The 22,539-nt window shown below is 32.1% G+C and overlaps 1 protein-coding gene across 3 annotated transcripts in view; it reads left to right on the top strand.

Moving 5' to 3' along the window:
* Window positions 1–8,483: 8,483 nt before the first annotated feature.
* LOC115880775 (nephrin) overlaps window positions 8,484–22,539 on the top strand; it is a 220,997-nt gene continuing 206,941 nt past the window's right edge. For all 3 annotated transcript variants that reach the window (XM_030898060.1, XM_030898058.1, XM_030898059.1), the window contains exon 1: window positions 8,484–8,882. In XM_030898060.1, the coding sequence (XP_030753920.1) occupies window positions 8,858–8,882 (25 nt within the window). In that variant the 5' untranslated portion in view covers window positions 8,484–8,857. The remainder of the gene's footprint in view (window positions 8,883–22,539) is intronic.

The raw sequence follows: 22,539 nt of genomic DNA, 5'->3' as shown, positions 1-22,539 counted from the left end.
GGTTTAGGTAAGGAGGAAGATGTGATGCCTGAGTTTTTTTCTGCTGGTTGCCTTTTTCGATGTAAAAGTTATAAGCAACGAAAGAAATGGAAAAAAAAGTTACAAGAAAATAGCATTTCAAATGCCTTATTGTGTTTCAGGTTGTTGTATTGTTAAGGAACGAAAAAAAAGTTAAAAAAAAGTTTGAACAATTTAAATCAATATTGGCTTTTTATATTGAAATGTTTTTGATGCTGAGGTTTATTTTGCATTTAAAAAGTATTATAATTATTTCTTGTACCTTTTATTTTTCTTTCTTTAACAATTTATATAACCAAAATACAACAAAATATCTTATTTACAATGTGATATAATTCTGTAAAATGTTCCGTGTTCCGATAACTCGTGATACACGTGATTACTTTATATACCCATAGTAAGGTATAACGTAGTTGAGTTCTACTGTGTATTGTGTATTGGTTTCATGTTTTCGCGGAAGCATAATGGGCCTAAATACAAAGCTGTCGGCAGTCAATACCATTTAACACGACATAAAGCAATTTTCCGTAAGCAAAATAACTATAATACCTGTGATTTATCAATTGTCACCTACTACTGGATAACAACATATTTTGTTTCAAAATGGTTAAGCATTATTTGATAATTCAAATAATTAAATTTAGAAAAATACTTAGTAAACTGGATAGCTCTATCAAAAGATGCGATTACAACAAGTGATTTTGTTACAGACTACAAATGTATTCTTTTTATTATATGGTTTCATGGCGTGTTTGTAATTTTAAATATGTCTACCTTTCAAGACAGGACAGGTAAGTTTTCAGGGATATGCTTCAGAAGAGGTGATGAAAGTTAAACTTTGTTGGTGATGTTTTTAAACTGTGCTAATTTTCTTTTTCCATTTCTGAAAAAAACATATATTGCAGAAATAATTTCAGTTTTATCAGCCATTATCAAACGAGTTCTCTATCTTACTTACCAACACTATAGTGCTATTTTGGCTATAGTATCTGGGAGTTGTGGTGTGCATTACTTCAATACTACTCATTTTTCAAATTTTTTGTTGTACATCACTTAAAATCTTGGTTTAAGTTAAAATTAGATATCTATCTTTTCACTCTATTCTTTTAGATTTGTCAGAGGTTTGTTGACCAGAAGTAGAACTGCCGCAGCAGTTTTATGTTGGAGAGGTTTTCTATATATTTAACAGCTAACTTGTAGATTTTTTTACATGGAGTTATTCAGCTGCTAGGTTAACTAGTTCCTAACCTACCATTGAGCATCTCCTATGCTTTTATGCACCTTATATCGTAATGTGTCTTCACAGTTAGTTAGCTTATGGCAACATCTCTCCAAAGTTATACAGGGTGAGTTTCCTACGATGTTCTCTATATTTCGGAAACTACTGGAGATAGAGAAATTAAATGGGGAAAGAATTGCAGTTTTGTGGAGTCATAAATATGCACCTTTAAAATTTTTGAAAAAGTTCATGGCTTACTAGATATTTCGAAAAAAACAAATTTCGGCTATTTTAAAATTTGTCCCTGATTCCATTATAAGCTATTTTAGACAAAAAGTTTTCAGATAAAAGGTGTAGATAATCACATTCTTTATGAGACTGTGTCCTCCGTTTTCTTCTATAGCCTGTCATTTTTGACATATGACACAAACATATATTTTTCTAAATGGAATTATAATGGAATTAATAGCCAATTCTTATCGTTTTTAAACAATTTCACTTAGTTAGCCATGGAAGTTAGTTCAATCGTCGTTGTTCGCGCGTGACGGTACTAGAGAAGTTTAATTAGTCGACCGGTCCTTTTATGAAAATAGGTAGTAATTCAGTTTTAAAAAAATACAACTCAAAACAATGGCGGAACATTTTCTAAAATAACTTAAAGTGTATGCAGTGATATTATTATTTTAAGTTTTAGTTTGTTCAATGTAAATTGTAAGGAACCGTTTAGTAATATATTGTGACTTTTTATAAGTTATAAATCATAACAGAATTAGAATACCATGCAATCTAATTGAAATTAGTCAAAAAAGATAAGAATTGGCTATAACTAAATTTAACTTTCCTAACATGTCTTGAAAACCGTTCTCTAAAAAACGTAACATTCACCGGTCAACGTATCCTCGAAAATGTATGGTCAAGAAAAGTTGAACCAATAATCCTATACGCTTTTCTTCATTTGAAAAATTCATATTTACAATTTTTGCTTATTTTAATTTACGAAGTTTGGATGTGACAGCTTCACATTTCTTAGAGCAAAGGTGATTAAACTTGTTTCCATGGCTAACTAAGTGAAACTGTTTAAAATGATAAGTATTGGATACAACTATAAAATATATAGATAGATAAAAACATATTATAGCTTATATCGCTGAAAAGCTTAAAAAATGGCGCTTTTTATGAAGTCATGGCCAACTATGGTTTCCATTTAAAAAAACATATGTTTGTGTCATATGTCAAAAATGACAGGCTTTAGAAGAAAACGGAGGACACATTCTCATAAAGGATATGATTATCTACAACTTTTATCTGAAAACTTTTTGTCTAAAATAGCTTATAATGGAATTAGGAACAATTTTTAAAATAGCCGAAATTTGTTTTTTTCGAAATATCTAGTAAGCCATGAACTTTTTCAAAAATCTGAAAGGCGCATATCTGTGACCCCACAAAACTGCAATTCTTTCCCCATTTAACCGACTCTCTATCTCCAGTAGTTTCCGAGATACCCACAGAGAACATCGTAGGAAACTCACCCTGTATATCATACATATTATATTTGACATTTGCTTCATAATAACTTATGTCATGCTGACAAGGATCCTTTATCCCAATATCAATGTTTCAGAATTTAATAGCCTTTTCTTGTAGACTAAAATATTACTGCCGTTTTATCGACCTCAGCAAGACCTAGCAGATCTTTAACGCTTCATCTCTACTCTCATGACAGTTTTGTTAATGGCACATATAGCAATTACAATTTTGAAAAATCGATGGAATACACGATTTTACGAGTAGGTACAGTATCAATTTAAGAACAGTTTCTTATTAGACTCATTTCTAGAGCATAGGACTATTATGAAATGCTCCAGAAATGGGCCTAAGAGACTTATTTCTAGTGCGAAATTCTCCAGAAATGTTCAGTTCTTGAATATTTCGTACTAGTTCTATTATTAATTTACACAGTTTATTAGGTATAATGTCTCTCATGCACCATCGGCTCAATTTGCTATTTCAATACTATGTCCTAATTTTCAATTCTCTTTGTTAAATTTTCAAATATCCTTTAAACTTAAACCATTTATCACAATTTATAGTTCCTAGTTTTGCCCTCTCGGTTCTGTTTGATCGGTATACGAGATCTTAAATAGTCTGCGGAGAGTCCACATCTCAAATGCTTTGATACCATTTAGTGACTTTACTTTGATTGACCATGTTTCCGCACCATATAACAGGACCAGCCATATTTACTCTTGGTCGGAATGGTAAGCGTTGTTGTAGGAGCATATTTTGAAGCCCTCTAAACGCTGTTTTGGCCATGCCGATTCGAATTTTAACTTTTTCGTCGCAGTCTCATTTGTTATTAAAAACACGGCCGAGATACTTAATTCTATCCACTTGTTCGATGATCTCGCCGTATAGAGTAAGGTTAACATTTTGGACTTGCCGACTAATCACCATGATGATTTTTGAGGTTTAATATGTAGCCCGTACTGTTGTCCCACACTATTTATCTTATTCATTTGTTCTTGAAGATGTTCCATAGTGGGAACCAATAAAACGGTATCGTCCGCATATCGAATATTATTAATGGATTTTCCATTGACCTTAATACCCCTGGACTCATTTTCGACAGCAAGCTGGAATATTTTATCGACATGGTTTTTAAAAAGCATATGTAACAGAATACATCCTTGTCCTACTCCTTTGGTTGCTTCAAACGCTTCGGTCGAGGCTCTCTCATTTATCTTCACTTCGGCTGTCAGGTTGCAATCTAGTTGTTTTATGATTTGGATGTCCTTTTCAACTACTCCAATTTCCCGTAGTCTTGTCAAAAGTAAATCATATATGACTTTATCGAATGGTCGTTGGTAATCAATAAACAAATTTATGAAATTTATCATCATTATCATCATCATTTTCAGCTTATTCAACCATTTCCAATTATGGTGTAGCCTCTCTCACATACTCTATTTGTAGTTGCCCCCCCCCCAAACCAAACCAAGTTATCCCCGCTAATTTCCTAATATCATGGTCCCATCTCAGGGTTCAGTTTTCTTCTAGGTCTCTTAATTCCTCGTAGGTACCATTCTGTAATTTTTGAGGTCCATCTGTTGTCCGTCCTTCTTGCCAGGTGTCCTGCCCATTGCCAATTGAGGGATTTGACACTATGGATGACATCTATTACGGGGTATGGGTCTTTTGTTGTATCCACTCTATTCTATTACGGTCTCTCTTGGGTATTCCCAGCATATTTCGTTACATGAGCGCTGTGCGACCTGCAGTTCCCTTATGATGTCCGTTTTAAGTGTCCAGGTTTCGCATGCATAGGTCATGACTGGTAGTACACATTGGTCGAATGTTTTCTTCTTTAGATAAAGTGGCATTCTAGATTTGAATATGATGAGTTTCTTCGATAAGTACTCCATGCTAACTTAATTCATTTGTTGATTTCTGGTAGTAGAGATCCCACGCTGTGTATTAGTTATCCCTAATATTTATATTCTTCTACTATTTCCAGTGTTGTGTTATTTATTAGAGTGTCTTTTTTTTTCACTAGTTCACTGTACATTACTTTAGTTTTTGCTAAATTAATTTTGAGACCCACTTTATTGCTGGCTGTATTTAGTTCATTAATTTGTGCTTGTAGTTCTTCGGGACTATTGGCAATTAGGACTATGTCATCAGTGAATCTTAGATGGTTAAGATATTTTCCATCTATTTTTAATCTGTTGTTGGTCCACTACAGTTGACGAAAAATTTCTTCTAATGTTGCTGTAAACAGCATTGGGGATATCTCGGACTCCTTTGCCAGTTGGCCATAAAATATAATAACCAATTTAAACATTTAAAAGTAATTTATCATAACTATAAGGATATTATCCTTAACACAATTATTATAAATAATTCAACATACTTTAGATTGATATTTCAGAAACAAGAGAACTAGACACATACAATCGATTTCAATCAAAGTTCATAAAAAGATATTGCGTTACGTCAACTTCAATTTCTTGGTACAGTTAAATCTATCGACGGAAAGGACTTCGAATCGAGCTCTTTTTATTTACTGCGATTCCCACACCGCCACGCCGACCGTTTTGGATCTAATGCAAATTTCTGACTTATTGCCATTCTGTCGATACTGCTGCCGCCGCTTTTTGTTCGTATTTAAGTCTAAAACCCCACTTTTTACAGTTCAACGCCTCGATACCGGCCTAACAAAAGTTCAATTTCATACCAATTTAATATTGTTTTGTCTGTATTAGATATAGTAAAGTCGAGGCACCGATTTTTAGTCAAATATTGTTAGCGTAGATGATTTTGTTGCGTAAAGTAATTCAATTTACCAAGTTGTAGAACAAAACTAGGTCTGTTCTGTTAAAAAGGAGATGGTATAGCAGTAATTAAAATTGTTCGATGTCCAACAATTTCTATTATAATAAAGTTTCACTGCAAGAGAAGATTAATCTAGAAAAATATACTCAGGCAATTTAGCCAGACCCAAAAGTATGAATATCGTGCATATATTAGAAATAAAATTATTGGAACCAAAAACACTTGATAAAATTTGATTAGAAGAACCCTTAAACCAATAAAGTTTGCCTATAAGATGGACACGACACAGAAGAATACAAAGTAGATATGTCGACCTAATGGATGAAAACCGATTTGTAAACTTGAAATTACAATTTAATATTGTTTTGTCTGTATTAGATATAGTATAGTCGAGGCACCGATTTTTAGTAAAATATTGTTAGCGTAGATGATTTTGTTGCGTAAAGTAATTCCATTTACCAAGTTGTAGAACAAAACTAGGTCTGTTCTGTTAAAAAGGAGATGGTATAGCAGTAATTAAAATTGTTCGATGTCCAACAATTTCTATTATAATAAAGAGAAGATTAATCTAGAAAAATATACTCAGGCAGTTTAGCCAGACCCAAAAATATGAATATCGTGCATTAGAAATAAAATTATTGGAACTAAAAACACTTGATAAAATTTGATTAGAAGAACCCTTAAACCAATAAAGTTTGCCTATAAGATGGACACGACACAGAAGAATACAAAGTAGATATGTCGACCTAATGGATGAAAACCGATTTGTAAACTTGAAATTACAATTTAATATTGTTTTGTCTGTATTAGATATAGTATAGTCGAGGCACCGATTTTTAGTCAAATATTGTTAGCGTAGATGATTTTGTTGCGTAAAGTAATTCCATTTACCAAGTTGTAGAACAAAACTAGGTCTGTTCTGTTAAAAAGGAGATGGTATAGCAGTAATTAAAATTGTTCGATGTCCAACAATTTCTATTATAATAAAGAGAAGATTAATCTAGAAAAATATACTCAGGCAATTTAGCCAGACCCAAAAATATGAATATCGTGCATTAGAAATAAAATTATTGGAACCAAAAACACTTGATAAAATTTGATTAGGAGAACCCTTAAACCAATAAAGTTTGCCTATAAGATGGACACGACACAGAAGAATACAAAGTAGATATGTCGACCTAATGGATGAAAACCGATTTGTAAACTTGAAATTACAATTGAAAGAGGCCACGAAGAGGATCATCAAAAGTATGGATGGATGTAATTTTTCCTTAGGAGAAACTTTTTTGGTGTAAATAATGAGTACCTAACTTAGAGAAAACATGTACAAAATTCGAAAAAACGTCTCAGTTGTGAGGAAAATAGGTTGGTACAAAATAAGTTGTTATGATATAAATAAGTGTCAAAAACAACATGAACATACTATGGTGTATATCTATAAAGATGCTCTGCCAAAAGCTACCTCCAAGTGTAAACCAATTCAAACCAAAAAAATAGAGTTTTAAGAAGCATAGTACAATGTAGAATGAGTGGAAGGGTGGTTAATCACCGCGACCTTAAACATCTATTGTGTCCTCCTTTCTTGAGTTATAACTCATCATACAGTCTATAAATCATCATACATCGGGATCTTCCTGTTCTAGGGGGAGCAGGGTATTTCCCATTCTCCTCAAGACAACAACTGAACATCCTCCAAGTAGTGGACATCTACCTCTTACGAGTGTATACACCCTTCCACGTTCGGGTTTGGCCCTACTTGCCTTTCACTATCGAGGAGCTTGTCTCCAACTTAGGTAACAGTGAGGTGGAGACTGGACCTGTCTCGGTTTTCTCCACCTCTTTAACTTGGTCTTTCCTTAGATCTGATACCAGTGTAGTCCCGGACCTATAAGAAAGAAGATATCTCTCTTTCTCTATTGCCTCCTTGGAGTTGAGGCCAATTCCTATTGTGAGGACCTTACTCCCTCGAATTTATGACTCGCCAACTCGATGTCCTTACATTGGAGTTCTAGCAAAGCTAGTGATACACCCCAAGACTTAGTCGGGTCAGTTCTACAGAGCTCCGCATATATAAATAAGGGAGACGAGAATACAATGGGGTGCCACCTGGTGCATAGTAGATGCTGGTTGGTATGTTTTAAAAGTGTCATAAAAATAATGAAGAAGTAAAAATTAATATCTAGAAATTTACTGTAAAATATTACAATTAATTTATTGATGAAAATTATAAAAATAAAACAACATATAATTTAGGCATGTTTTTGAAATCGAAAGCACGAAATCGAAAGAAAAATATCCAAATTGGACTTCAAGGAAAGATCCTTAGGCAGAAGAGGACTTGGAAGACGCAGACTTTCTGGGTTGAAAAAAATTAGAACTTCGTTGACCCTGTCTACACGAGGGTTATTTAGTACAGCAGTCGGTAAAGTTCGAACTGCTTTGCTTATCCTCCACATCCTGAACCTGATAGGCACCCTCAGAAGAAGGCTTGTGTCTTTACGTCGTCTATCCATTATCTCCATGCGACTCTATGTATCTAATTATCCTCATACCTAGTTACAGAGCCTACACCACCGACTTAACCTGTCATGAGTCTCATACAAATTGAGAGATATTTTTAGATCAATATGTTGATGACCGTAATTCCCCAAACTTATTTTATATAACTTTTGCCGCAACCTGTACGAATACCCTTATCGCGATTCCCTTCAAACCGAAATATATTACTTTCTCCTGCTGCACATACACACATGCACACTACCACCTCGTACACGGGCAGCAGCAGCTCTACCAGCAGCGCCTCAAGAACGGCATAACAGGTGATGGCGCACGAAGAGCGCCCGAACGGCGTTCGGCTCCGGTCGAGATCTGGCGTACTGGAGCCTGCACGTGAATGAACATCAGTCCCATGCAGAGCTTTTACGACGCCGGAGCCAAAGCTTTGAATTCCGGGCGGGTCTCTCTCGATCCCGGACCGTAGACATAGTCTCTCCCTTTTTTTCCACGGACGAAAGTCGCACAGTTCCAGTTGTTGTTTTTCGCAAAGTCGCTGCTACTGGCGTTGACCCGATTCTTCGCAGGATTTGTTTACGCGATGTGTGGATTTTTCGCTGAGAGGATTTGATTCCGGAACGTTGTTGTTGTTGATGCGGTGGCTGCGAAGACTCAGTTCTCGCGAGTGAAAAGTCGTCAGTGAAGGAGTACTTGTTATGGTTTGAATAATTGTTTAGTGATTTGTAACAGTTTTATTTTGTTTGTTCATTTTTTGGATTGGATTATCTTTTCGATATGGATCTCTTGTCGTTCATTACAAGTAAGTTTTGATAATCTTTTTTTGGCCAATATGAATTAATTTGAATTTTGGTCTAATTAAAGACTTACTAGATTCAGCAGTATCTTCACATAAATATTGTCTGCTTCCATTTAATTTATTTCATCAATAACTTATGACTTATTACTCCCTTCAACGACATAGCTTCAACGTGATTTAGAACATAAGATGAAAACTAAATGTGTGCCACACCATCTAGAAACTGAACAACTACTAAATTTCACGTTAACTTTATAAACAACTTTATAATATATGAAAGTTTTAAACAAAAAGAGGAAAAATTGTATTGTCTGGCTCTGTTCTTCATCAGAGATTTTTTAAAAAATGAGCTACTACTGACTATTAGTGTATTCATTATTAATGTCATCATCAAGAATTGCATTCACCAGAAATTATTTGCGGTGTTCTTTTCTATTTTATAAAAATTTTCTTTTATTAATAATTGGTTTTTAACTGTAATCCACTATCACGGATAAACCTTGAAATATGATCTGCTTTGTGTAATATGTATGTTACATGAGAATCATATATCTAGTACTCCCACTAGAGTGAATAGCAACTTTTAAATCTGAACTATAAGCGATAAAGTAAGTTTCATACTGTATGAACAATTTTAGAAAAAAATATAATAATTATTTCTGAGCATTATTGTTGATTTTGTTTTGCTCTTACTAATTTAATTATCGATTCAAAAGCAAAGAGGTATAGACATTTTGTAATTTCATTAGGCGTGTTTTATTTTGGATTAAATTATTTTTTTGGTATGGATCTCTTCGTGTTTGTCACAAGCAAAATTGTAAGTTAATCTTAATTTTCTTCTTCAATTAAGAATTCGAAACGAAATTCGAAGTTTTCAGTTTTTGTTTCTCCAGAAGCTTTTGTTGATTCGATTTATAGTGTTTGGCAAGATTTTTTAGGAGATGCGTTGAATTTTCGCTCAATTGTTTAGATTCTAGAATATTTTTAATTGTTATTGTTGCGGTGGCTACAAACACTCGGGTCTCGAATAAAGTGTCATCATTGAGGAGTACTTGTTATGTTTCAGTAATTGTAGTTATTTAACTATTTTGTGTTTCTTATTTGTTTTCCCGATTGGATTATTTTTTACCATGGATTTCTTAACGTTCTTTACAAGTAAATTTGTATAATTCAAATTTCTTCTCTAAAGATGCAAGGTTTTTTGTGAGAGCTTATTAATGGTTAGCGTATGAATACAATTTAAAGCATAAACAAATTAAAAGGTGATCAGATTCAGCAATATCTTAATATAATTGTGATCTCTTTTCAATATAATTAGATTAAAATAAAATTTGGTGTAAAATAATAGACATATTATTTAGAAGATGGAGAACTTTAAATTTGAATAATTAAACACAAAGTAGCTCTAATAATATGTGAAGACTTTAAAAGAAAAAGAAAATCTGTATTATTTATTTCTGTTCTTCAGCATTGATACTTGCATTTATTATAATTGGAGAATCTTCTTCTTCTTGCGGTGCCGTGCCTGTCTTCAGGCGTTGGCGATCTCTATGACTATTTCGTTGAAGATTTCTCTATCTTGTGCTGCACGAAACAGCCTCTCCACCCCCAGACCGGTCCAGTTCCGTATATTTCTCAGCCATGACAGTTTCTTTCGACCTACCCATCTTCTACCTTCGACTTTTCCTTGAATGATCAAAGGAGGAATATAATATTTGGTGCCACTTATTATATGTCCGATGTAGCTAACCTCAAAAGTAGCTAAATTGAAGAATAGGATTATGAAATTTAAAAGTTCTTTCGCAGTGTTCTTATCTTGTAACTAACCGTTTGTTACTAAAAGTTTGGTTGATACTTTTATTGGTTTGAATTATATTCTTCGCATGGATCTCTTTCTGTCTGTTCTGTATTTAGTTTTTTAAACGACTATTGTGAGTATTAATAGTGATATTAATATATATTTAAGCATGACTGTTTTTATTTATATCTAATTAAGACTGATTGTATTCAATAGAATATTAACATTGTTATTGTTTATTCTTAATGGAATTATATTCTTAATAATTAATGATTCGTTCCAAAACCATCTTAACTTCTGGTATCTGTAATTTACAAGATTGACAAAATGTAGATTTCATTCAGTGTCTGCGAGTGATCCAGTTTGTTGGCGGTGCAAAACCTTACAAAAAAGTGTGTGGCGACCACGCCCAACAAATACCTTTTTTGTACTATTGCACTCTAATATGAATTTTGTGATTTGTGAAATCAGAAATGCCAATCCGATGCTGCTAATTGCAATGGTGAGCAGCAAGTGCACGGATAACTTGTGCACACGAGCTAGCTTAATCTAGCGACATCGAGTGTCGAGGAGGACAAAGGGTGCAGGCGGCATAGATTGGGTAATTAGACGTAATATTCTGATGAGCGGTAGAAAAAATCTGATAAAACGTGACAACGTGTAAAGAATTGGCAGGTTACGTGTATTCATCAGCATATAGCGATTGAGAGTTTTGCTTAGAAAGGTAGGTGTGAGTTGCGTAGTCTAACGCCAGATAATAAATTTGCCGAAGTTTTTGTGTATTAATTTATAGTCTGACAATTAGTTTTTTAATAAATTTTAATAAACCTTAATAAACCGCCACTGGTTTAATTAGTAATGGAGTAGGTCGAACTTGGCCTTAACTTAGTGATTTAGCAATTACGATTAATAATATAATTATCTATGAAATCAAGTTTGTGTGATTAAGAGGTTATTAACATTTTTTTATTATTACGAGGTCTTTGACTCAAAATTCAGTGCAAATACTTAGCTAACAACAATCTGTTCAATCTTTAACCTTCGTATTTAGTCGAACTGCTGCAATAGGTGGGTCAAATGACAGGTATGCTAACTTGATGTAGCTTGCGTTAAGATATTTTTCCTATGCAACCCGATAATTTATTGTTATTGGAATAACAAGAATATTAGTCGTTCTCGTAGTTTGTTTTGCGACCGACGGCAAAGAAAAAGAAACGATTTCTCTTATTTCTCGACTCCAACGCAATCTCCATTTAAGCGTTCTTGAATAACTCTAAGCGATTACTTGGGCCACTTAAGCTTAGACTTTACATAAACATAATTAACAGTCTGATGCACTTTAGAACTCATTTAATCTTAAAAAATATCATAAAATAAAATGAAATTTAAGTGAATTTTTATATTTTTTTATGTTCCATATTTACTTATTATATTTAATGCCGAAGCTGTGTTGTAGTAGGTATATTTTAATTAGCGAAGAGTAATTAAAATATAATATTTTTTTTCAATTTATTTGACTCGAAAAACATTATTATAAACAGGATTATTCGTTTTCTTTATTGTTATTTAGATTGTTATTTAGAGAATAGGATACAGAAGAACCGAATAATGTGAATTATAAATTTATTTTAGTTTTACCCGTGGTTTGGCAAAACTCGACAGGCTTTGTCTATCACAAAATACTAATTTTAAAAATTAATTGAATATACAGGTATATGTGATAAAATAATTAAGATGTTTTTGGATATCGTGCAAAAATACAACATTTTCACATACAAATTAATTAATAATAATAACTAACATAATGCATTAATCAAAATGCTGTTGTTTTGAATATTCTACTATAACTAAATAAAATGCTTAGTAATAATAATAATAGTAGTAGTAGCCACAGTTTCAAACAGAATTAGTGATTTCAATTACCGTAGAAGTTTGTTCATCTAATTTCAATGTAAGCCTTTAGAACGTCAAAATTAGTATTTGTAATTTTCAATTAGTAGAAAACTTAACAATCATTTAGACTTCATTCAGAACCTCGAAATTAGTGGTTTCCATTAGCATAGAACTTTGTTCTTCTAGTTTCAATATAAGCATTCAGAACGTCCAAATTAGTGGTACTAATTTCCAGTTAGTCGGAAGAGTTAACAAATTTTCAATTTTTTCCACTAATTATACTTCAAAATTTGTAAGTAATGTTATTTTAGCTTCATTCCGAAACTTGCAATTAGAGGAATAAATTATATTAGTGGTTTAAATTAGCGTAGAAACTTGTTGATTTAATTTCAATGTAAGCATTCAGAACGTAAAATTAGTGGTAGTACTTCTCAATTAGTAGAAAAAGTTATCAAACTTTTAACTTTTGCCACTAATTATACTGCAAAATTTGCGTAATGTATTTGTGTAATATCACTTTGGCTTTTGATCATCCTTCAAGAAAAATTGTGGTTAGAAATGAAAAGTTTATTGTTTTATAAGCTAATTATTAGGCTTTCTCTATGGATACAACAGACTATCGCAAGCTGTTGCTAGGATATTCTATTAATTTTAATAATTGTATTTTTTTAGACATTGTGAACGATCGTAAACTTTAAGTATAAAGTTTAAATGGAACCACTAATTTATACCACTAATTTCGAGGTTCCGAATGAGACTTTTGGCTTCTGATTATCATGCGTCAAGAGAAATTTTGGTTAGAAATGAAAGGTGTATTGAAAGGTTAGAAATGAAAAAGCTAATTATTAGGTATTCTCTAGGGATACAACTGTCTACCGCTAGCTGTTGCTAGGATATTCTATTAATTTTAATAGTATTTTTTAAACATTGTGATGTGATCCCAAAACGTTTAAGTATAAAGTTTAATTACAACCAAACAAATTTCGGTTATAGGTAACTAATTTTCTAGAAATATTTTAACTCTTTAGGAATTAATTGTTACTAACAATTCAATTATTTCATTAAACTATTAGTTTGTCCCTTACAAAGTGATATAACACGACAGCAAAATTATCAAGACAATTAACCACAACTATGTTTTAGCAATTAAGTAAATTTAACAATTCCACTACTCAAGTATTTTTAATAAATTCAATAGTAAGTTCCCTAGCTCATACATTATAAATTTTTAATAAATTAAATTTATTATCTATTTATTTAATTTAATAACTAATAAAAGAGATTGTTTTCTTATCAATAATTCACAAGGTTTTTCCTGATTTTTGCAACATTAAAATTTATGCTAACTACTTTGATTTAAAACTAAATCTTTAATGAAATATTATTATATTTATTAAACTATTACTACAAATTGCATGTTATATAAAGTAACTTATATATGATACCTAATTAAGACTGACTGTATCAAAATAAATCAAATTAAATTGAATAATTCTTGATCTATTTATAATAATTTTGTACAGAACAAGAAATACATTCAGAAAAAAAATATATATTTTACAATAACCTGATTTCTCTTATTTGCGTACTGTTGAAAACGCAATTTAAACATTTTTATTTCACTTTTTACCAGCAGAAGTTAATTCAATTTAATAATCTTAAAACATTTTTTTGTAATTTCACCACGAAAAAATTGAGAGAAAAAGACAAAGAACTTTTATCGACTAATTCTGTTTTATATTTAAGAGAGTTTAATGGACTTAAAAATGAAATTTTAAAATTCCTATTGGAACATTTCCATTTTCTTTCAATTTCCGCGGTTCGGGCGCAATTTCCACCGGCGCGGCGCAAGACATTTTCCTTCCAGTTTTTTTATTAAATCTTCCAAAGCGACATTAAGAATTTTAGTCTCAATCGTACAATGAGACGGTTTGGTATCTAGAGAAATCTGATTATTTGTTTCATTTCTTGTCAAACTCTATGTTAGAAACTGAAATGGATTTTCTTCCATTTTAATGTTTATAACTTATAACTATGTAGAGTAGGAAATCTATTCGTTAGACTTTCCCAGAATTCTAATAGAAATCCATCATGAATTGGTTCGCTAACTATTTCCTTGATAACCGTTTCTGGTAAAGTTTATGTGTCTTTATGTTTCTGATCATTCATTTAATTCTTTTGTATTTTGTATTCAATCTTATTTTTGTGTTATCCTAGTTTACCTAGGTCAGTAAATTTTTAAAACCGAATTGAATTCTTTTTAAACAGTAACATAGAAGACGTAAATCAGTTTTTAGACTAAATAATTTATTAGTTCTAGATTAATTTATTAACTAAAAGATATATTCGGGCTCCATTTCTAAATCCCATTAAATCTAGTTTATAAAACTTTTTAATTTTCCCTGTCCCAGTTTTTCATTTTCAATTTCCTTAATTTCTTGACATTTTTGGGGTAGCCTTATTCAGTTTGTTGATATTTTTTTTATTAAATTCCCTTTAGCTTGCATCAAGGATTAAACCCTCGTTAAAGGAAGTGACACTTAAATTAAAGAACCATAGACCCCCGATTTCGAATCTCCAGAGACTCCTATCCCAAAACATTTTGAATGTTTGATGGGGAACAACAATGAACAACAGTTTGAACAGAAATTCCCAACAGGATTTTGCTCATTTTACGCGCAAGATAAATGACTTACCGTCAATTTTTAATTGTATTAATTGTTTAAATCCTGCTTTTTATGAAAATATTTAAGGTAATAGTATATTAAGTAATAAGCATAAAGGAGAGTAATCGAAAAGTGTACAACGAACTAGGAGACAGAAAAGGTATTCTAATAAATAACACAAAACTGGAAATAGTAGAAGAATATATATATTTGGGAAAACTAATACACAGCTCGAGATCTCCACTACCAGAAATCAACCGAAATATTAGCATGGATTACTTATGTAAGAAACTCAATCATATTCAAATCTAGAATCCACTTTATCTAAAGAAGAAAACATTCGATCAATCAGTAACACCAGTCATGACCTATGAATGCCAAACCACTTAAAACGGACATTATAAGGAAACTGCAGGTCGCACAACGCTCGATGGAATGAGCTCTATAAGCTGGGAATAATCAAGAAAGACCGTAAAAGAATAGAGTGGATACAACAAAAGATCCAGGTACTAGATCTCATCAACAGAATCAAATCGCTCAAGTGGCAATGGGTAGAATACCTGGCAAGAAGGACGGACAATAGATGGACCGCACATAATTTGTGTGGTCCATCTGTAATGCATAGTAGGTACCCAGGAGAAATTAAGAGACCTAGAAAGGACCATGATATTTAGCAGGGATAACTTGGGCCCATATAGCCAACAATAGACAACAATGAGCCCAACTACAAAGAGGGGATCTAAATATGTCAGGGAGGCTACACCATAATTGGAAATGGTTGAATAAGCTGATGAATGATGAATGATGATGATCATAAAGGAGAAAGAAAAAAAAATCATACGAACTTTTAATTTTTCTTTCTCTTTTACTCCCTTTCGAAGATTATCGATAAATTAAACACATTTAACTCTAATTACTGAACATGTTTACGCCTAAACTTTCTATTTACCATCACTTTCGGCAGTTAATCAACTTTAACAGCAAAAAATTTATTACCGAGTTGATTTTACTGTCGAACCTACGATTCGTCGCGAGTCTGTTCATTAAACTGACAATTTTTGATCCAATTTCATGCTTTTACCCTACAAAGCTATCGATCGGATTATCTCGAGAACATCCACAAAGACTATATAACTTCGACTATAATCTCCAACGTTCATTAGCAATAACTTTCGTCATTTTACGATGTTGCGTCTTTATTTCGAAATAGTTTGCGATCCTTCGGAAAATACCAGTTTTCGATTTAATTGACTGTCGCAGGGAGTTCGAGAAACGAAACCAAAACATGTTGATATTTCAATTTCGCCTTTTAGTGCTCGATTTAAATTCAGGTTGGCGTTTTTACTGTAAAATTAATTAATTTAGGTCGTTACGATTGTTTTCAGATGTAGATTTCTGTTCTTTTTTTATTTATGGAATTGTTCTCTATTCGCAAAACTGCAAATCAGTATTTCTTATCAAACTTGGAACAACGTTGAAACATTATTTTAAACTTAGATCTAATTATATCTGTCATATACCAATTTTTGGTTTAGATACATTATCAGATACAACTGCTTCTGTTAAAACAATCCCTTTAATATTACAATATTTTAAGTTAACATTTCTCCTTGCCAGAACTACGAACTTTAGCCATATAATGGCCTACTTAGATCTAATTATATCTGTCATATACCAATTTTTGGTTTAGATACATTATCGGATACAATTGCTTCTGTTAAAACAATCCCTTTAATATTACAATATTTTAAGTTAACATTTTTGCTTGACAGAACTACGAACTTTAGCCATATAATGGCCTACTTAGATATAATTATATCTGTCATATACCAATTTTTGGTTTAGATACATTATCGGATACAATTGCTTCTGTTAAAACAATCCCTTTAATATTACAATATTTTAAGTTAACATTTTTGCTTGACAGAACTACGAACTTTAGCCATATAATGGCCTACCGACTTAGCGAATGTCTAAATCGACTCTTACGAGATATCTGATTTCATTTCTCTTTGAATGAGCATTGACTCTTAATAGATTTTACACTCTTAACTTGGAATCGCATGAAGGAGTTTCCCAAACTTCCACCCGTCCAAATATCTGCATCATCTAACATCTCTTAACTTCGGCGGTCGATCAGGAAAATGTGTTCCGATGTAGCTGGACTATTTATAACCTAAACTATTAGAAACTCTCAAATTCTTTCTTGAAATATATTTTTGTTTATCGATAATACTTTTTTATCTAATACATACATACTGCCATTACGCGCTGACGAGTATATGAAACGCATCAGAAGATGGTTAGGCGTTTTCTTTCATGAGCTTTTCTGTTACTGAAAGGTCCGATACGTGATGTTATCTGTCTACCGCACTCCGGACATTCAAATTTTTATCTAATAGCTGAATATGATCGGTACAACGAATAGTTACAAGAATAAAAATGTGTATTACAGTTTATATCAAATAAACTTTTAGTCGCGTGATTAAGCTTGACAGCCACAGCGTTGCCCACTTTTATAAACAGTTATTATTTACATAAACAAAACTCACCTTCTTAACAGCACTTATGAGATATAAAGGGCCATTGCTACCGCTTACCCGTTCAAAATATTCTAATAAAGTTGCGATGACTTTTTTACGACTATTAAGCTATCTTGTACACTTTGCACTAAAAAAGGTTCTAAAAAGACAACAAAAACATTTTTAAGCTTAAAGTATTACAACACTATTTATTTAAATACTAAATACTGCTCAATTAACAAATAAAGGGTATTATAATATTTATAATTGTTTATACCATGTTATTATTACTTATTTTTTACATTTTAATACTAAAATAGCTCTGCATTTCTGCATCCTTAAAAATTCCTAAGATCCTCGTCCAATCTTACATACAAAATGACAGCGATCTTCATTCTCAAGCCGTCCCTGACGTATTTTTTTTTTCGGTCGTATGATATTTTTTACATATTAAAACGAATTATTTAGATAAAAAAAAATTAGTTAGGTTATTATTATTTTTTTTAATTTTTCACTGATTGCCAATTGTCGACTTTCTTTAATTTGGCAAGGTTTTGAAATTAACAATTTCGAATTTATGTTGAGAACGTTAATATAAAATTAAAGTTTCTATCAAAATGATTTTCACAACGCAATATCAAGAATAATAATTAGTAGCATATACTAAACAGTTATTTATATTCAAATAAACCAAATTATGCTATATCGAATTACTTAATAGATTGACTAATAAATCGGTTATTGTGCAAATACCTATTTCATAAATAATAATTACTTCTGAATTATATCAGTTCATAAATAAATTACAATTTTAGATCCGAGTAAAAAAAGTGAATTGTTTAATGAATGAAAGCGAAATTGAGTAAGGCATAATTCAATTAAAAATTCAGTGCAATCTCATCTGTTCACGGTGCATAAAAACTGTTGTTGAAGGCGAGAATTTTATGGTCTAGTTCTTTCGTGAAATAACTCAGCATTATACTACTTGTATCACGTTACAAGAGTGATTTAATTGATAAATTTACTTACGATATTTGAATAGGGTATTCATTAAGTTAGATATTTAAATTAGGCTAAACCAAGTGGTATAATATTTATTAATAATTTAATATAATTTAGAAGAAAGGGCAAGATTAAAGTGGATTTAAAAGAAAAACTATTACTAAAGTGCCATATTTTACTTAACCTAATTAAAATAGTAAGTTAAAAGTAGATTAGAGAATATTAGATTATATTTTTAAGGTGGCCATCGGCCTGTTCCAGTGCATGGCTTTCATAAACCTTCTGGCATTCACAAACCTTCCATAGTCACTTCATCTGCCTTTTTGTTGTCCTTGTAACTTTTGTGCCATGACTAACGTAACATTGCAACGCTTACCCTGTGTATTTAGAGCATTCATACAATTTCACTTTAGTTTAGAATTGACCTCTGTGGAACCGAGTGCCTTTAGAGATGCTTTTGGCTCTCTGTAAAGATGGCAACTGATATATAACAATGCGTTCTTTCCTGCCTCATCAGTTCTTCTACACAATAAGGTATTACCGATCAAGTTACAGATATTTCCGCCTGGAAAATTTTGGCATCCTTGGATAGGCTTCCGGGGAAAGCTATCCCTTATTTCAGCCCTACTATTCCAGCTCCTACACCTTCAGACGTTCTTAAGATATCTCACCAGGTTGGCAAAAGTTGCTTCAGCTTGAATGAGTACACCATTTAAGTTAAAAATAGCTCAAGTGTTTACTAAACCTCTACATAGAAGATGAACTTGAATAATTTTCTTTCTATATAGAGTTTGTATCTTGATAATTTATTCTCTATACTCAGTATTTTTTAATGATAGCTTTATGGAACTGGGTTTAGTTTTTATATTTATTAAGTATATTCTCACATCACTATTTTACTTAACAAACAAAACATGACTCTATATATGTAAACAATAGTATTTGTTATTTCAAAATTATTATTTCAATGTAAGCCCGACATTTCTGTATGCGGGTTTAATTTTGTTAGCAATTAACAGTTTTGCCAATATTTCGGTATAAAATTTAAAATTTTGATTCGCAGTACCTGTAGGGATACACAGTAAAATGTTAAAATAAATTCATTTTTCCATCTGTATATATACCGTTCAGGCATCTGTGACTTGTTTATGGTGACTGATCAATAAAATTTAAACTAGTTTTTTTAGAAATAAAATAATTAGTGTGTTAATAAAAAAGGAATCAACGTTCTTCATAATAATCTAGTATAGTAATTTTCGTATTTCAGATTTGTACTGTCATATTAAAAAAGAGTATAAAATATAAAATTCGTTTCTTTTGAGTGTTTTGGCTGTAAAATTAATGGTTCGTAAAAGTATTATCAAAAAAAAATTGGTACAAAAAATATCCTAGTTAGCGTCTCTCTCAAAAAACAATAAAACTTTTTGACTCGGTCCTAAAGATAACAAACAAATAATCGTTATGGATTGCCGGCCATAAATTTTGTGAAAAAGTGACGGAAAAAGAAGGGAGGAAAAAACAAAATTGTATACAGCAAACTTAGCAAACACTCAGCGTTTTCGCAGATTTCCCTTAAGGTTTCCTACACATTTCTCAAAGATTTTTGCGGCTGATCAAAAAGACTCCGAGGTCGCCGGAAGATTTTTCAGCCGCTGTATCATTTTGTAATAAAAATATGAGAAAACGGAACATTTATGCTGCGAAGCGAAGAAAATTGATAAATATTTACTTAGAATGTAGCATTTTAAATTGGACCACTATCTGAAAATAATATAATTAATGATTAGGTATACTTGATTTGCTTCTTTTTGTTAAAAGAAAGAAGAGAAACTTATTCTATTACTAAGTAATTTACAGAGTTTTTGTGTAGCCTTGAAGTTAACAATGTTGGCAAAATAAAACACTAATTCACGACAATACACCAAAACACTTTACTTTTGCACTGAACGCGTGTTTCGCTAACCATGTCAGCATCATCAGCAGATGATTAAAACTTAACTAATATCTACAAATTCAGCGTTTATATAAGCGCTCAGTAGGCACTGACAAAGCATGGCAAAACTAGCGAAACGACTCAGAACCAACCGAACGTAACAGTTAATTATCGAGACTAGCGCAATAGGGAATAGAAAACTAGATGGAATTGGGTTATTATCTCTGTTCATAATATCTGTACATTTATTAATTAACGCTCTCGTATGCATCTAATTGCCTATGGCTTCGTTCGTCAATCCCATTAATTTAGAGCTTAAAAAGCCTTGTTAGGGTGGCTGCAACGACCTCCCGTAATCCTGCTGTTAAAACAAAACAATTGAATTTTATATATAAAAACCAGCTGTTATGTTTTAACAGAAGGATTACGGGACGTCGTTGCAGCCACCCTTAGTAGACCTACTAAAACTTTAACAGTTTTCCTGTATTTGTTTAGATATTTGTTGGCCACTTACTGTTTTGTGTGCATTCTTATGACTGCTTTTGTAGCGCCGCAGAAGGGTTATGGCCTATGAATAGCATTGATGAACCTTGTTTGACCATTTCATCTGCTTTTTTGTTATCTTCGTGCCTCAAGTTAAGGTAACATTCCTACGCTCACCTAATGTATTTAGAGCACGCACACAATCCTACTCTTCCTTCTATTATCACTTCATGTCCTTCCAATTAGCTTACAAACCGCATTCTTTCAGGATATTCACAATACAAAAAACAATATTTTCTTATTTTCAAAATAGTTTAAGTTTTAAATGACATCCGTAAATCATGGTGCGCCAAGTTTTAACCGACTAACGCCAATGGTTGTCGTGCCAGCGCGTTTTTTCTCCAACTCATAACGAAAGTAATAATGGTGATATATGGTTGTTTTTCTTTTAATACATCTCTAAATTAATACCGCGCTCAGAGGCAGCCTCCAATGGCTTTTATTAAAGAGTAGTAAAAAGTTTTCTAACGTCTGTCCCCGGGGCAAAAGTTCCCCGCTTATTTCCATAAAACTTCTCTCGACTAAACTAAAAACTCCGCCGGAGTCGCCATTATGACAGAACGTCAACTTTCTAACCTCGCTCGTTCCCCGGGGCACTAACTGGGCCTGGGCGATTGAACTCTAATCAGGATAATCTTTATTTTCGTAGTCCCTTTTTGATAACAGCAAAAACTATTTAAGCCAGCTACTTAAAAGACTTTTCTGGATATAAAATTGAATTACGAAAATATAGAAGTTTATAGGAATAAGAATAATTTAAACGAATTTAGTAATACAAATATGAAGATCACTGCTTTAAACATTTTAACCATTTCCTGATATGTTTCTTACTGCAAATTTTTTATATACTTGGTTTTCTTACGACGGACCCGTCGACGGAGTGAGATGAACTCTATAAGATGTCAAGTATTTTTGTTGATTAGAATATTAGAATACATAGAAGAAGTTTGCTGTTTTGTGGAGCAATGACAATCATACGGTTCTGGTGTTCATACTTAATAATTACAGTTTAAAACTGTATCAAAGTATAATACTCTTATTTTTATTTATATTATGTATTAGCATCACCAAGTGTGCTGAGGCATTTTTTTTTCTAATTAATAAATCTACATTATAATACAAGTACAATGTCACCTCATAGTATATTTTTTGGGTATTGCTAATTTTTCGCTCTATGAACTGGTACGCTTTATATTATATAAATTTAATTAAATAAAAAGTTAATAAGTAATATAAAGCCCAATTGCTTTCATTTAAATATTTCCCAGATATAATACTCGTAGATATAAAAGTTAGATACTGT

Source organism: Sitophilus oryzae, unplaced genomic scaffold, assembly GCF_002938485.1.
Source record: "Sitophilus oryzae breed Bouriz unplaced genomic scaffold, Soryzae_2.0 scaffold_1658_pilon_pilon, whole genome shotgun sequence".
In the NCBI taxonomy this organism is placed as follows: Eukaryota; Metazoa; Arthropoda; class Insecta; order Coleoptera; family Curculionidae; genus Sitophilus; species Sitophilus oryzae.
This window is presented reverse-complemented; position numbering and strand designations above follow the sequence as displayed.